Here is a 16,681-nt window from a genome sequence, read left to right as displayed (position 1 = left end):
TTTCAAACACCATAAGCATGAGGTATTGAGGACATGTCTAAACCTGGATTCCTGCATGAGCTAAATTTGCTGATGGTGCATTAATCAGGTACTCAAATCATACTGTTGGTCAAAGAAATGTCTAAACTCCTACCCTCTGTACACTATGTTGTTTGATAGTTTGTTGTTTAATGCCACACACAGCAATATTCCAGCTACATGATGAAGTAAATGATCTCCAAATATATGAGTATGGACCAGACAATCCAGTGATTGACATCATGAGAATGATCTACGCAATTGAGATATGATGCATCAACCAGCAAACCTGACCACCCGATCCCGTAAGTCGCTTTTCACAACAAGCATAGTCGCCTTTTATGACAAGAATGGGTTGCTGAAGACCTATTCCAACCTGGATCTTCACAGGTCTGTACACTATGTGATACTTCTTAGTTATATAGTAATTCGAACATGCACTGACATAATGGGTGTCCCACTGTGCGTGTCACTGCATGCTGTAGAACAAACAGTCGATTGTTCAGCCTAACACTACATGTCGACAGCTACTTACATCCCCGTTCTCCTGTATTTCATGGCCAGCAATGCCATTTTCTTGCAGGGCCTTGTCTGAGCGCAGAGTCTTGAGAAAGTTGCTCTTCTTGTCACCCAGGTTCTTGGGCTGCGTGACGAAGCGAGTGTTGAGAAGATCCGCAGGGGGTGTGGGTGATTGACGGGAACCCTGGAGACAGAAATTGTCAACCCAAATCAGAAAACAACATACCTTCCCACAGGTCATTAGATGACCCATGCTATAAGCTGATTCCCAACTTGTCTTCAAATACCTCCGATACAGATCGGCCATTCAATGATCAACGTACGAAATACTCATGTCCCCTGCTAACGGTATGTTAAATAAAACTTTAAACAATTCCTAAATAACGCAAGGCACCAGTTCATGGTTAGAAATATATCTGTGCAAAGTTGATCAACAATATTGATCAGCCTTCAAGTTATTCCCCAGAAACCAACCCTAACTCTCATGTAAACCTAAGTCCTGTTTGTTGTCATAGAAACCGGACAATGTAAAACATTTTAAAATTCCTAAACCCAGTCCATGGGTGATATCTGTGTATAGTTAGATCTATGAAATAATGAAAAGTCAATCTTCAAGTCCCTAAAAAAGGTGTCATGATTTTACATAAGTTAATGATGTCACATATGGCTGTAAATTATAAGACAAATGTGCACATAATCTTGAAGTATCCAGTTTGGTGATGTCAAGCCCAAGAAAGCATGACAAATTACACCTAACACAGGGATGTAGTATGGTACATAAAGCTTAGAGGTATTGAGTATGTTCAAACCTTGTATACATGGGAAAAAAAGTAAGAGGAGGTCACACACAAATATTGAAATGTCCTTACATGCACTCGTTGTATGTGTACATTAATATAAGGTTGCACTTTTCAATGGTAGGTTGCCCTGCTGCATGTTTTACATAGTTAAATCAAGCCCCGGTTCTGTTTATCAGGCATGTACATTCTGTTATGACATCAAAATATGAGTCCCAGGGTTCTGAAGCCTGAACTTTTATGTAAAAATGGCGGCCATGTTAAATTGGATCAGCATCCTATGAACACTTTTAGAGGCTCCATAGCTGGGATTATTCATGCTCAGCTCCATAGGCCTTCCTTGTAGTTCTAGAGAAGATGATAACCAAAAGTGAAAGTCAAAGGTTGTAAAATGATCATGAAACGTGCAGAAATGGCTGAGTAATGAAAAAAAGAAGAAGGTAATTTCAATAACATGAATATAGCTTATAACACACTTTCAGAGAACTAAAGAGCATGTTCAAACCACAAAGGTTAAATCAAGGTAAAAATACATAATAAAATGAACACACACATTGGGCCCAGTACTAACTACACATGTTCCAAACTACATTTTGTAAGCAATTGTTTTTCAATATGGCTGCCAAGGCAGCCATCATGAAAATTGGATCGACTCCTCTTGGAACAAAAATCAGGGGTCATCTTAGTAGGGAATAAGCATGTGAAGTATCCTCTTGATTGATCCAGTGGTTTTTTAGATGTTTTCAGACAACGCCAATGCCTGACAAGCAGGCCATGACATAAACTCATTTGACTTTCAGTCAGCTTTTCTGCTTTTTTTTTTTTTTTTAGTAGCAACACCTCCTGCAGTGTTTCATCCACACACAATTGACAGGGCAGGAAAAGAAATGCATCCAATTTATCACAATAATGTTTTGGTCAGGTGCTTTTTGCTGCAGACTTTCAATCCGTAAAGCCAAACTAATGACCAAATACACACCTCTTTCCCGGACTGAGCTAGAGTAGGTGACATGGGTTTCATGGACGCTAGGGGAGACTGGTCTTTATATCCTCCGTTGACGCGGGCACCCTCACGTGGGTTCTTTCTCACAATTGTCCCCTGGAAATACCATAGCATGGCGATTAAGAGACCAAAGTAGCCAAATCATGGCCTAACCACCACAACCACCACCACCACCATGGAAGCTTTATCAAACTAATGCAATACAGCTCCCTATGTTGCATTTCTGTTAACTGAACAACTTCAATTGGACAAACCATCATCACAAATAGGTTTGTTTTAACAATGTCTATCCTTGTAGCAGGGTGTTTCATTATAAGATGTCAACTTGTACAAACCTTTGGAATTAAGGACTTGTAGATGTTGGCCCCCCCGTGACTTCGGCCATCTCGAAACATGTAATCTCCATCGTCACCCTTTCCTGATTTGTTTATTGGACGGTTGTCTGAAAAATGATTAAGATCAAAGTCAGAATAATATTGACAACACCTTGTATTGGCAGCTGGAAAGCAGTTGTATCACAACAGTCAGAACGTGTCAGCCATTGACACAATGACTTGGTTCTTCATGATGCTTCAGTAGTAAGGATTGGGTGAAATGGGGTTTAACACTGTGTTCAAGATTGTTGCACTTACATAGCGACGTACATGCATGCATGTTTCTAGTAGTCCTGACTAAAGCCCATTTCATAGTGCTAGCCAACCGAGATACCATGCCACAGTTGAACATGAATAGCTTGTTGGTTTGTTGTTTAACACCGTACTCAGCAACATTCAAGCTATATGACAGCGGTCTGTAAATAATAGAGTCTGGACCAGACAATCCAGTGATTAATATCATGAGCATCTATCCATGCAATTGGGATACGATGACATGCATCAACCAAGTCAGCAAGCCTGACCACCCAATCACGTTAGTCGCCTTTTACGGCAAGCATGGGTTGCTGAAGATCTTTTCTACCCCAGAATCTTTACGGGTCTTAACATGAATACTCCAATCAGACACAGAATATTGACTGAGGCGACCTATCCTTGTTTAAGCCCCATAATGCCCCATAATGCAGAGCGCCAGGTAGTGTAACAACAAGTACCATCTTTTAATGTCGTTTGGTATGACATGGCCAAGGATCAAACCCATGACCTTTCGCTCTCTGGGTTGACAATCTACCACTAGCCCACAGAGGCGGTCACATCTGCAGTGACTGTCTCCGATAACAAGCTACTGGAACCATGGCAAGCACAAGGAACAGTTGAGATATTCTACCTCAGATTCCCCTGCTAATACAGAAGAACTGTAAGTACCAACTTTAAAATGGGGGCTGGAAACTTAACAGTCCCAACAACACAAATATTACTGAAGATCAATCTTACAGCAAATGACTACCAAAGTCCATCATAACATCAATTTTAAAGTTGGATTATGTTCAAATGATTCAAGATTCAGTGGAATATTTGGAAAGAGATGTCTCGGTTGCTACTTACCCCACACTCCTCCCCCACTGGGCGACTTAGTGGTTTTAGATTCCGTTGTATCTTCACTGCCATTTAAAGATGGCTGAAACAAAAATCAGTGGTAAGTAAATATGTAACATGTACTAGTCCAGACATACTCCACTGAGATACCATGCCACAGTTTAACATGGATACCCCACCCAGTCAGTTAGGAAACTGAGCCGACAAGTCCTATACAATCGCCTAGTGCAACAAGCATAGGTTGATGGGGATCAATTCTAATCCGCTCTTACAAATATTCCAATATCATGACTGGGAACACACAAAAATGTATTTCACAAATTATACCCATGTGGGGAATTGAACCTGGATCTCAGGAGTGACGAGTTAACGCTTTAACCACTAGCAGACACAGATAAGCACACACACAGACCCACACAGTGAACGAGGGGGATGGACAATACGCCAAGGGTCTGCTCCACAAAGTGATATTTGCACTTGGACAATCATCGCTGCCACATTTTGACACTGCACCGCAACAGCGTCAGTGCTAAGATCACTTTGTGGAACCAGGCCCTGGACTTAGATTAACTATGAACATACAAAGTCATCTGAGAATGGCGGCTCCTTCTCTCCTTCCTTTTCCTTCTTATCCGCTCCTTCCTTGTCCTTGCTCTCCTTGGAGTTGCTGCGAGACTCCTTGTTGTAGTAGCTGCGCTTGTTGGGGTGGGGCGGGTAGCCTGGGTAATAGGGGGGCTCGCCAGGGTAATAATCATAGGGATAGAGATCATAGTAGCCCGGAGGGTAGCCGCCGTTCAGCTGCTGGAAGAAAACAGGGTCAGGCTACGCTTAAATAAAACTGTCAACAAAGTGAACTTGTTCTTGCTATAAGACATTACTACAGGCCAAACCTTTTTAGATTTTTACTCTTTTAATCATGAAAAATTGACATACCTATCTCAAATGTGAAATTCCATGTGACATCTTTTCACACATAATCCCTATTAGTATTTTTACTTTTCAAGAGAAAAATGAAAGTAATAACAATCATTTTCATTAATTACAATGACCATTTGTCCACGTGCAGAATAAAATGTCTTGAAAAACAAAAGAATTCAAACTTTGTAACCAGTATATGAAATGAAGCATGATAGTCAAGAAGTTTTGTCAAAAGTTGAAAATTTCGGTCCCTAGAAGCAAATCTAAAGGACCTCCTTAATTTCAAACCCTGATAATGTTTATTATAACTGCTTATAATATCAAACCAAACAACATTAATTGTTACGTCTCCATGTAAGATCTAACATGTAGATACTGAACCATGTTTCAGTCATCTTCATAGTCATACAATGAATGAGTGCGTGAGTGAGTGAGTGAGTATGGTTTTACGCCGCTTTTAGCAATATTCCTGCAATATCACGGCCGGGGACACCAGAAATGGGCTTCAGACATTGTACCTATGTCGGGAATCAAACCCGGGTCTTTGGCGTGACGAGCGAACGCTTTAACCACTAGGTTACCCGACCGCCCCCCATAGTCATACAAACACAACCAGCATGTAGAGATTCATGCAGTATGAAATCTCAATAGAATCACATTTCTGGCGCGTGTGTGTGTGCATGTGTGTATGTTCTTATAGCTGAATACACACTCAATAATATTCCAACTATATGACGGCTACTTGTAAATAACAGTCTGGAGAAGACAATCCAGTGTTATCTTGAGCAATGGTCAACATGGTGGTGTTAGATGACACGCTACTAAGTAATCAAGCCTAACCACTCTATCCATTGTCGCCTCTTTTGACCAGCATAGGTTGATAGGAACAAATTCTAACCCGGAATCCCCACGGGTTCAACACTAGTAGATGAACTCTCTGTAGTAACTACTGCTACATACCTGCCCAAATCAGGTCTCAACACTAGTAGTAGTAGATGAACTCTCTGCTATAAACGTGCCTACACTAGTAGTAATAGATCATAACTTACATTAGTTAATCAACGCCTGTATTAATTACTGCTACATACCTCCCCAAATCAGGTCTACACCAGTAGAAGTAGATCAACACTTACATAAGTTAATCAACGCCTGTATTAATTACTGCTACATACCTCCCCAAATCAGGTCTACACCAGTAGAAGTAGATCAACACTCACATAAGTTAATCAATGCCTGTATTAATCACTGCTATATACCTGCCCAAATCATGTCTACACCTGTAGTAGCAGATTAACACTTACATTAGTTAATCAATGCCTGTATCAATTACTGCTATATACCTGCCCAAATTCGGTGTCCACACTAGTAGATCAACACCTGTATTAATTACTGCTACATACCTGCCCAAATCGGGTGTTGGGATGTTGGTATTTCCCATCACGAGGAGGCCTAAACAGTGATGGTTGAGAGCTGTACTGCATTCCAAATTTATCATATCCTGAGTAGCCATTGTAGTATCCATAGTGACCGTAAGGATATGGGTAAAACTCGTCATCTACCGAGTGGTGTCTATACTTGCCCTGCCCTGGTGGGTACCGCTTCCCTGCAAACAACAAAGCAACAAATACGGTTTTAAGAAAAGAAAATATTTTGTTATCAGTCAATTACTTTTGAAAGGTAACAGCACCAAAGGTTTCAAAGTGAGCCAAATGTCTGATGGAGTGAAATATCCACCCATCAAGTAGACAATCTTTCAGAAAAAAACAAATGCGTCATTCTATAGCAATATCTTGCACCCAGTACTTTCTGACTTCCATCTTGAAAGGTGAGTGAGTGAGTGAGTGGGGTTTAACGCCGCTTTTAACATTATTCCAGTTATATCGCGGCGTGTCAGCTTAATGTGGGAGGAAAGCCCAAAGTGATGCAGGTCTCAGACGTTTACCACTTCGGTGAAACCCACAAGCACGGGTATGGTGCTGACAAACCTAGAAACATAATCGGGGTGAACCGGGATTCGAACCCACAATCATAGGTTTCTGGCGTGTCCAGGGGACGCAACTCTGCACAGCGAATCGCGGCGCCTTAGACGACTGGGCCACCCGTGCCCCCATCTTGAAAGGTGAAGTTGTAATCATGATTACCCATGTCTAATGAGTGAGTGAGTTTCTGAGTTGGGTTGTAACGCACTTTAAAAAGTATTTCAGTTATATCATGGCATGTCAGCTTAATGTGGGAAGAAAGCCTTAAGTGATGCAGGTCTCAGACATTTAAAACTTTGGTGAAACCCACTAGCACAGGTATGGTGCTGACAAACCTGGAAACATAATCAAGGCAAAGGGGGATTCGAACCCACAATGAGGTTTTTGGCCTGATGGCCCCATGTTTAAAATTAAGCAAATAAGTAAAAGGGTTCTTGTCTTAATTCTAATGTTAAAATGAAGTTTTTGGGTGTCCAAAGATTTAAATATACAGTAAACTACGGTTATAACGAACTCAAAGGGACAACTAATTTTAGTTTGTTAAAACAGTAGTTCGTTATAGGCATATGTTGGTTGGTTGGTTGGTTGTTTAACGCCGCACTCAGCAATATAACAGCTATATGACGGCGGTCTGTAAATAATCAAATCTGGACCAGACAATCCAGTGATTGATATCATGAGCATCGATCCAATTGGGATCGATGACATGCATCAACCAAGTCAGCGACCACCCGATCCCGTTAGTCGCCTTTTACGACAAGCATAGTCGCCTTTTACGACAAGCATAGTCACCTTTTACAGCAAGCATGGGTTGCTGAAGACCTATTCTACCCCAGAATCTTCAGGGGTCTATAAGCATATGTACAGTATACATACAACAAATGGACTGAGCCTAAAGGCAGTTCATTATAAGCGTGTTCATTATAAATGTAGTATACTGTACTACTCAATATGAAAAATATGAAGTGCTCTTTAATTCTTTTGAGTAGTATACTATACATGCTACAGCAGCAAACTCCTTAAGTCTGAACACTGATTACTAATGGAAAACCTCAGTAACTCTGAACCCAAATTTTGAGTGTGCAAGTTCAATTCTCACCAGTATCATTCACATCTCATCCAAATGAGGGATTTATCAGAAATTCCAAACTAAGTGCCTTTGGCGGGCAAATTATTTCAGAAAAGGACAAAAGTTAAAAGTTCTTATTTTCCTAAATTCAGAGGTATTTAAACATTCAACATTAACACTGCCTTAAATGCAATTAGGTTAAACTAAGCATTAAAACCTCTTCCTACATACTGATCATGTTATCATTGAAATACAAGTCACCAGCACAGAGCCATAATATCAGTAATAACTTAACAGCATGAATTGGGAATTTATTAATTCCAACTGGGGAATTTTTACTGACATTTGCTGCAAAATATCAGCCTCAAATCAGGTCTAGATAAATCCCTGCAAATGTCACATCAACATTTAGCGACTCAGTGAACATGACCTCCTGGGTCCGGACAGTGAAGGTCAGCTGGGCCCTTGACCATGTTGACTGTCGCTGTCTGCTAATTAGTGAGACGTAGCAGAATCACCTCCTATTTATGTTACTTTTCAAGGGGTCACTTGCCAAATCATTTCAGACCTGTCCTACACATTTTCCTATCAAAGAAGTGAACACTCCCCTGGTGGATCATAAACACCTTCCCAGTTTTAGAAAGTGGATACTCAGGAAAGGTCATGAATGTGGTCACCGTTTCCATCCCAATCATATTTATCAACAAAAACTAAAAAGGTAGCCAAGAGAGGTTGGTCCTAACAAAAGTCTCTTTGTCATAATAAAGTAAGAAAAGCTAACTTATGCACAAAAAAACTATTCAAGAAACATGAACAGCACAAAACATAACTATTAAAGAAACTTACTAACCAAACTCACCACTTTCAAAGTAGTTGTCAAAAGAATGTTGTCTATGTAATCTAGCGTAATCTGGGCCATAGCGGTTGAAACTATTGTGGTAATTCTCTTCTCTACGTGGGCGGTTAGCTTTATCAGACATGTGCTCAGAGTGTTTGGATCCAGATGACTTCTGGAAAATAAAATGATGCAACATGATAAAGCATGTCATCACTACAGTTCAAACATAAAAGGTTTATATCAGCCATGTTTTATGTTGTCAAGTAGGTGCAAGGTACAAATGAACACAAGCTTGCCAGCCTACATCCTCTATACCTCAAGGGCTCGCATACACTAACCCCTGGAAACATTCCCATGGTTCCTGATGTCAAATTACCCACCCTTGATTTGCATTAACATCTTACAGACCAAACTGAGCCAGTGAGTGAGTGAGTTTGGTTTAACGCCGCTTTTCAGATTATTTCAGTTATATCACAGCGTGTCAGCTTAATGTGGGAGGAAAGCCCGAAGTGATGCAGGTCTCAGACGTTACCACTTCGGCGAAACCCACAGTTATGGTGCTGACAAACCTAGAAACATAATCCGCGTGAACCGGGATTCGAACCCACAATCACAAGTTTCTGGCTGGACACGAAGTCATTCTGTTGCGTGTCAGTTTTTCAGTTTTGGATAGATCTCACAAACCATCATAGTCAATGGGACTGGCTGCCATGTTTTTGATATCGCCAACCCAAAATTGTGGCTTGTTTGGAACATATTCTGATTGGTCCGTTAAACTGACCAGCATAGCAAATTGAATTGGCTAATGAAAATCAAGGTGGGTAATGGAGATCGCGAGAACCACAGGTGGAAACTGGGGTAAGAGTAGGTTTACCTCCATGCAAGCCCTGGACTTAAAGAGAATGGCCAGCCTATGTACACATGTAATGTCCAATGCAACTGAACTTATTTCAGTTAATCAGAGCCTGTTAGCTGAAGCAAATGAGTATGTTCTAACATCGCTTTGATCAGTATTTCAGTTATATCATGGAGTGTCAGCTTGGTCATGTTGATGTGGGGGAAAGACAGAAGAGATAGGTCTTAGCAGTGGTAGAAACTAACACTTTTAGTCCACTGGTCCTTATAATGATAACATATAGCAAAACCCTTAAAAATGGCAAATTTCTACTAGGCCTTATGATACCTTTACTATTGAGCAGTTTGGCAAAGACTAGTGCTAATTTCTAACACTGCTGAGATGTTTACCACTTCGGTGAAACCCACAGGCTTGGCTATGGTGCTGACAAACATAGAAGTATAATCAAGGCAAATAGGATTCGAACCCAGGATCATAGTTTCCTGGCCTAAGAGACACAGCGCTACAAAGCAAATTGCTGCACCTTAGACAACCAGGCCACCCCTGCCTCCCTCCATCTGAAGTGAATACAGTAGGAAAGCTGGAAGTTGTAAACTTTTACTGCAGTGATGGGTTGGTGGTGATGAAAGCTGCAGGCATGGGTTGGTGGTGATAAAATCTGCAGGCATGCATGGGTTGGTGGTGATGAAAGCTGCAGACATAGGTTGGTGGTGATAAAAGCTGCAGGCATGGGTTGGTGGTGATGAAAGCTACAGGCATGCATGGGTTGGTGGTGATAAAAGCTACAGGCATGGGTTGGTGGTGATAAAAGCTGCAGGCATGGGTTGGTGGTGATAAAAGCTGCAGGCATGCATGGGTTGGTGGTGATGAAAGCTACAGGCATGGGTTGGTGGTGATGAAAGCTACAGGCATGCATGGGTTGGTGGTGATGAAAGCTACAGGCATGGGTTGGTGGTGATGAAAGCTGCAGGCATGGGTTGGTGGTGATAAAAGCTGCAGGCATGCATGGGTTGGTGGTGATGAAAGCTACAGGCATGCATGGGTTGGTGGTGATGAAAGCTACAGGCATGGGTTGGTGGCGATGAAAGCTACAGGCATGCATGGGTTGGTGGTGATGAAAGCTACAGGCATGCATGGGTTGGTGGTGATGAAAGCTACAGACATGCATGGGTTTGCGGTGATGAAAGCTACAGGCATGGGTTGGTGGTGATGAAAGCTACAGGCATGGGTTGGTGGTGATGAAAGCTACAGGCATGGGTTGGTGGTGATGAAAGCTACAGGCATGCATGGGTTGGTGGTATTGAAAGCTACATGCATGGGTTGGTGGTGATGAAAGCTACAGACATGCATGGGTTTGCGGTGATGAAAGCTACAGGCATGGGTTTGCGGGGATGAAAGCTACAGGCATGGGTTTGCGGTGATGAAAGCTACAGGCATGGGTTGGTGGTGATGAAAGCTACAGGCATGGGTTGGTGGTGATGAAAGCTACAGACATGCATGGGTTTGCGGTGATGAAAGCTACAGGCAAGGGTTTGCGGTGATGAAAGCTACAGGCATGGGTTGGTGGTGATGAAAGCTACAGGCATGGGTTGGTGGTGATGAAAGCTACAGACATGCATGGGTTGGTGGTGATGAAAGCTGCAGACATGGGTTGGTGGTGATAAAAGCTACAGACATGGTTGGTGGTGATGAAAGCTACAGACATGCATGGGTGGGTGCTGATGAAAGCTGCAGGCATGGGTTGGTGGTGATGAAAGTTACAGGCATGCATGGGTTGGTGGTGATGAAAGCTACAGGCATGCATGGGTTGGTGGTGATGAAAGCTACGGGAATACATGGGTTGGTGGTGATGAAAGCTACAGGCATGGGTTGGTGGTGATGAAAGCTACAGGCATAGGTTGGTGGTGATGAAAGCTACAGGCATGGGTTGGTGGTGATGAAAGCTATGGGCATGGGTTGGTGGTGATGAAAGCAACAGGCATGCATAGGTTGGCAGTGATGAAAGCTACAGACATGCATGGGTGGATGGTGATGAAAGCTGCATGCATGGGTTGGTGGTAATAAAAGCTGCAGGCATGGGTTGGTGGTGATGAAAGCAACAGGCATGGGTTGGTGGTGATGAAAGCTACAGGCATGGGTTTGTTGGTGATGAAAGCTATGGGCATGGGTTGGTGGTGATGAAAGCAACGGGCATGCATGAGTTGGCAGTGATGAAAGCTACAGACATGCAAGGGTGGATGGTGATGAAAGCTGCATGCATGGGTTGGTGGTAATAAAAGCTGCAGGCATGGGTTGGTGGTAATAAAAGCTGCAGGCATGGGTTGGTGGTGATGAAAGCTACAGGCATGGGTTGGTGGTGATGAAAGCTACAGGCATGGGTTAGTGGTGATGAAAGCTACGGGCATGGGTTGGTGGTGATGAAAGCTAGCTACAGGCAAGGGTTTGCGGTGATGAAAGCTACAGGCATGGGTTAGTGGTGATGAAAGCTACAGGCAAGGGTTGGTGGTGATGAAAGCTACAGGCAAGGGTTGGTGGTGATGAAAGCTACAGGCATGGGTTAGTGGTGATGAAAGCTACAGGCATGCATGGGTTGGTGGTGATGAAAGCTACAGGCATGCATGGGTTGGTGGTGATGAAAGCTACGGGAATACATGGGTTGGTGGTGATGAAAGCTACAGGCATGCATGGGTTGGTGGTGATGAAAGCTACAGGCATGCATGGGTTGGTGGTGATGAAAGCTACAGGCATGCATGGGTTGGTGGTGATGAAAGCTACAGGCATGGGTTGCTGGTGGTGAAAGCTAGCTACAGGCTTGATTAATGGCAATGGAGAGGGCCCACTCCGCCAATGGTGATCTAACCCTTCGTGGTGGTCCCCATCAAAATATTGATCCCAAACAGTGATTGCAACCATCTAATCCCCACTTTAGTCAGCTCTTATGATGGTATGGCAGTAGAACACTTACAGGATTCTCTTGTGCTGGAATCTTTAGCCATGCTGGCGCAAAATCATTCTTTGGAGCGTTGTGGGCGGCCATCACTGGGAACTGACCATCTTGACAGTCTGAAACCAATAGCACCAGGACATGTACAACACATTACATTATTCAATGTACATAGAATCCAGAAATAGATCCGAGTTAGATGAAACATTTATATAGGCCACAGCAATATTTGGTAGTGTTCCTTCTAGAGCGTTGTATCAATATGTATTTTTTAATAGGAGTAAGTATCATGCTAAGAGTAAGAAGTTTATAGGTCACACTGAAAGCTTCAGGCAAGCTACAAACATCAAGGTCACCTTTGTCCCCATGTCCAACAAGAAAATACTGATATTAAAACAATTGATTAAATCTTGTCATATTACATGCCTTTAGTAAAAAAATTAATTCTGATGTCAACAATAGAACCACTACTAACTTTTGTTTGTTGTTAATGCCACACTCAGAAATATTCCGGAGATATGATCAGGTCTGGACCAGACAATCCAGTGATGAGCATCGATCCAGGCAATTGGGATACGATGACATACATCATCAACCAAGTCGGCGAGCTTGACCACCCGATACCGGTAGTCGCCTTTTACAGCAAGCATGTGTAGCTGAAGACCTATTCTACCCCGGACCTTCACAGGCCGCCACTACTAACTGCTTTAAGCAAGTGGTGTAATCATGTGATAGAAAAACAGGAATGACAATAATTCCAGTGAACAATAATCGAAATAATCTACACTCAAGATTTAGGCCCTATGATTTCAGTTTGGCAGATCAATTGCAGCACTTGACTTTCATTATCAATCAACATGACTAGTACCATGAATATAAGGACATGATATGTACCTGTTAATGGACAGAGCAAATATAAAAGACAACTCTGGGACCTAAACAGTTACTTGGGAATATTGCCAGGGTAATTACAGAATTTCACAGCAGAATCTTTCTACTTTCACATCTGTGCATCTACCACGCACAAATGTAGCATCTGTGTTCAGGGTTTTACGCGATGCACAAGTGTGTGTCTACCACGCACAAATGTAGCATCTGTGTTCAGGGTTTTACGCGATGCACCAGTGTGCGTCTACCACGCACCAATGTAGCATTTGTGTTCAGGGTTTTACGCGATGCAAAAGTGTGCATCTACCACGCACAAATGTAGCATCTGTGTTCAGGGTTTTACGCGATGCACAAGTGTGCGTCTACCACGCACAAATGTAGCATCTGTGTTCAGGGTTTTACGCGATGCACAAGTGTGCATCTACCATGCACCAATGTAGCATCTGTGTTCAGGGTTTTACGCGATGCACAAGTGTGCATCTACCACGCACAAATGTAGCATCTGTGTTCAGGGTTTTACGCGATGCACAAGTGTGCGTCTACCACGCACCAATGTAGCATCTGTGCTCAGGGTTTTACGCGATGCACAAGTGTGCGTCTTCCACGCACAAATGTAGAGAATGGACGCAGAAGAAAAAAAATGCGTCCCGAGAGAGCACAATATTATTCATTGCACCTACAGTGCATAAAGAGAAGTTATGGGCGTCATTTCACCTATCAATCATGACCCTTGTCCACATGATCTTCGATTACTCTAAAGTATTAAAATTATCAAAATGTACAGTACACACTACACCATTCCATTCCATTACAGGACCCTCATACTGCCTGCAAGGACCCTCAAAATTAGTTCAGAGCTCCAGATAAGCTGCGTATCTGCGTAAAATACGCATCATAAATGCAGAAATACGCAGTAAAATAAAATCCAAGCGTATCAAATACGCAACGAACATTACAGATATGCTACAAAAATAAAACTTGTGCGTATCATCAAAATATTGTGAAGTAACCCTGCGTATTCGATTAGCAAATAAGCAACTTATTTTGAAATTATAGGCATTCCGTCAACCTTGCCAAACTCCACGATGACAGTTACATCATGATCATTTGCCATCACACTTTCTAGTCGAAGTATCGTGGTATTTTTTAGTCCTATAAAGCTCTCGAACCCACACAACACCAGTTTGCAGGGACTAGATGAATAGTGTTTTTAAATATTTAACTTAAATACCCACATGTGTAAAATCTAGTGGGTAACAGAAATGTGAATACCCAGAGAGAATTACTGATACCCAATGATTTTGAAATGTATGGGTAAAATACCCACAACACCAAAAGCTTATCCAGAGCTCTAATTATTGGGAGTCCCCTGGACCCCCACTTTTGTAAGACAAGGTAAAACCCTGCATGGTGTGTGCATGACCATGCTGACATCACTGTGTACCCATACTACAAACATACTGCAAGATTATGTTTCCCACTGACTGCCCTAGACCATAATCTATAGCGACTGTTTAAAAACCTCCAGCTCCTGTGTTAGTTTCCAACAACTGATGGACTAAAAGACAAAGATTTCATCGCCTTCCATGTGTCATAAATAAATATTTCTAGCATATTTCCTTATAAAGAATAGCTTTCAACATGTTCAACTACAGTAACAATAGTATGCATATTTGGAGTTATAATTAATTATTAAATATTCATGAAACATTTTTGTTTGATTATATAGAATGAATTATTAAAGACATTTTCTGAACATGTGTTTAACATGTCCAAGTTGTTGGTTCAGATATCATGATATATATTTTTTCAATTTTTATAGGAACATGTTTATCTTTCCATGACAAAAAAATTATTCTCAAACTATGTTAAGTGAGAATGACATATCTGATCATCCCTATCTAATATTGAATAGTAAATTATTAACAACTGGGCACTGGACCCCAAAATCACATGCTTCATATACATATGCTACAAATTCTAATCATGCAAAAAGAAAATACTGTCAACTTGAACACTTCAAGTCTTTATCATCTATATAATAAATATAATATATTACCTATTTACATTACTAGACAATGAAGGAGTTGTCTGAGAAGCTTTCATAAGCTTGACATCTTGAACACTCAACCATCACAACCAGACCTAGGTCCCATTCTAATCTCACATGTGCAACTGTAGAGACATACAACACCATAGCGGCAGTCACAGCTGGTTGAAACACTATACACATGCTACAGTAGCAAGAAATCCTAGTCAAGCAACATGTCTAGTGTTGGGAAGAATCAGTAAAAGAAAAAAATCATGAGCGATCATTATCATAACTGAGAAATGATTGATCAAGAATGGGTACAGCGTATCGGGTTACATTTCAATTTGACAATTTTTCAGTCATATCACAGCATGTCACAGTTGAATGTCGGAGGATGACCTCGAGCAGTGCAGGTTTGAGTTGTTTCAGTGACCGAAACGACTGCCAGCCCGTCTGCCCCTGGCTGGTAACTTTTTTGTCCGACTGCATGAAATTTTCCTCTCCTACCTTTCTGTCTTGCAGATAATTTTAAGACTACTAATAATTCAGTTTCATTATAACTATAAGTAATAAATACTTGTATTATTTCAACCGAATCAAAGACGTGATTTGTCTCTTTATTCTTTTTTACTAATTTTAAATATTTATAACTTCTGATTGCAGGCAGGTAACTTTGAAGAGTGGCAGGCAACACTTATGGGTCACCCTCCAGACTTTTGTTCGGAGTATTCAAATTAATTCAAACACTGAGTTGTTTACCATCTTGGTGACCCACAAGGCATGTGCTGACACACCACAGTCTGGGATTCCAACCCAAGAACATAAGATTCTGGCAAAAATGAGCAATGTATGCTTGATATGAAATAAACAAATTAACAAGCAAACTCAGCAAATGATATTTTAGACTACCATGTATTAAGGGTGACTATATGAGGCTATCTTCACTACTCTGATTGTATAGCAATAGTAGCCCACACTATTACAATAGCATTGTGATAGTAGTAAACCAACTTTAACCTATTGTTTAAGGCTTGATAATTATATAAATCAATGTAGTCAATGGTAAATAGAATGGCTGACAATCTCAACAACAGACTTTTTCCTCCCTGTTGCTACTCAAAACCAAGGAAAGTAACTCAAATCTGAACATGAATATTTTAGTTTTTAGGAGCCAACAGAAACCTTAAACAGATATTGTCACCATTTATATTGACTTTTAGTTAGCCAATAAATCTAGGTTGCCAATCATAGATTTAAGTCCAGAGCTCCAGATAAGCTCTTGGAGTTGTGGGTATTTTACCCCTGCATTTTAAAATTATTGGGTTCAATAATTCTATCTGTGTATTCAAAT

The 16,681-nt window shown here is 41.4% G+C and overlaps 1 protein-coding gene across 4 annotated transcripts in view; it reads right to left on the bottom strand.

The window, feature by feature from the left end:
- The window catches only part of LOC139480436 (vasculin-like protein 1), a 36,453-nt gene that overhangs the window by 13,515 nt on the left and 6,257 nt on the right, over positions 1-16,681 (bottom strand). The window contains exons 2-9 of one of the 4 annotated variants that reach the window (XM_071263509.1): positions 12,432-12,529; positions 8,623-8,782; positions 6,125-6,327; positions 4,389-4,628; positions 3,816-3,888; positions 2,673-2,779; positions 2,314-2,433; positions 554-721 (exon numbers count right to left, since the gene is read on the bottom strand). In XM_071263509.1, the coding sequence (XP_071119610.1) occupies positions 554-721; positions 2,314-2,433; positions 2,673-2,779; positions 3,816-3,888; positions 4,389-4,628; positions 6,125-6,327; positions 8,623-8,782; positions 12,432-12,503 (1,143 nt within the window). In that variant the 5' untranslated portion in view covers positions 12,504-12,529. The remainder of the gene's footprint in view (positions 1-553; positions 722-2,313; positions 2,434-2,672; positions 2,780-3,815; positions 3,889-4,388; positions 4,629-6,124; positions 6,328-8,622; positions 8,783-12,431; positions 12,530-16,681) is intronic. The other 3 variants (XM_071263511.1, XM_071263510.1, XM_071263512.1) reach the window with 3 other exon arrangements.

This window comes from Haliotis cracherodii, unplaced genomic scaffold, assembly GCF_022045235.1.
Source record: "Haliotis cracherodii isolate W230 unplaced genomic scaffold, xgHalCrac1.p SCAF_4, whole genome shotgun sequence".
Classification (NCBI taxonomy): domain Eukaryota; kingdom Metazoa; phylum Mollusca; class Gastropoda; order Lepetellida; family Haliotidae; genus Haliotis; species Haliotis cracherodii.
This window is presented reverse-complemented; position numbering and strand designations above follow the sequence as displayed.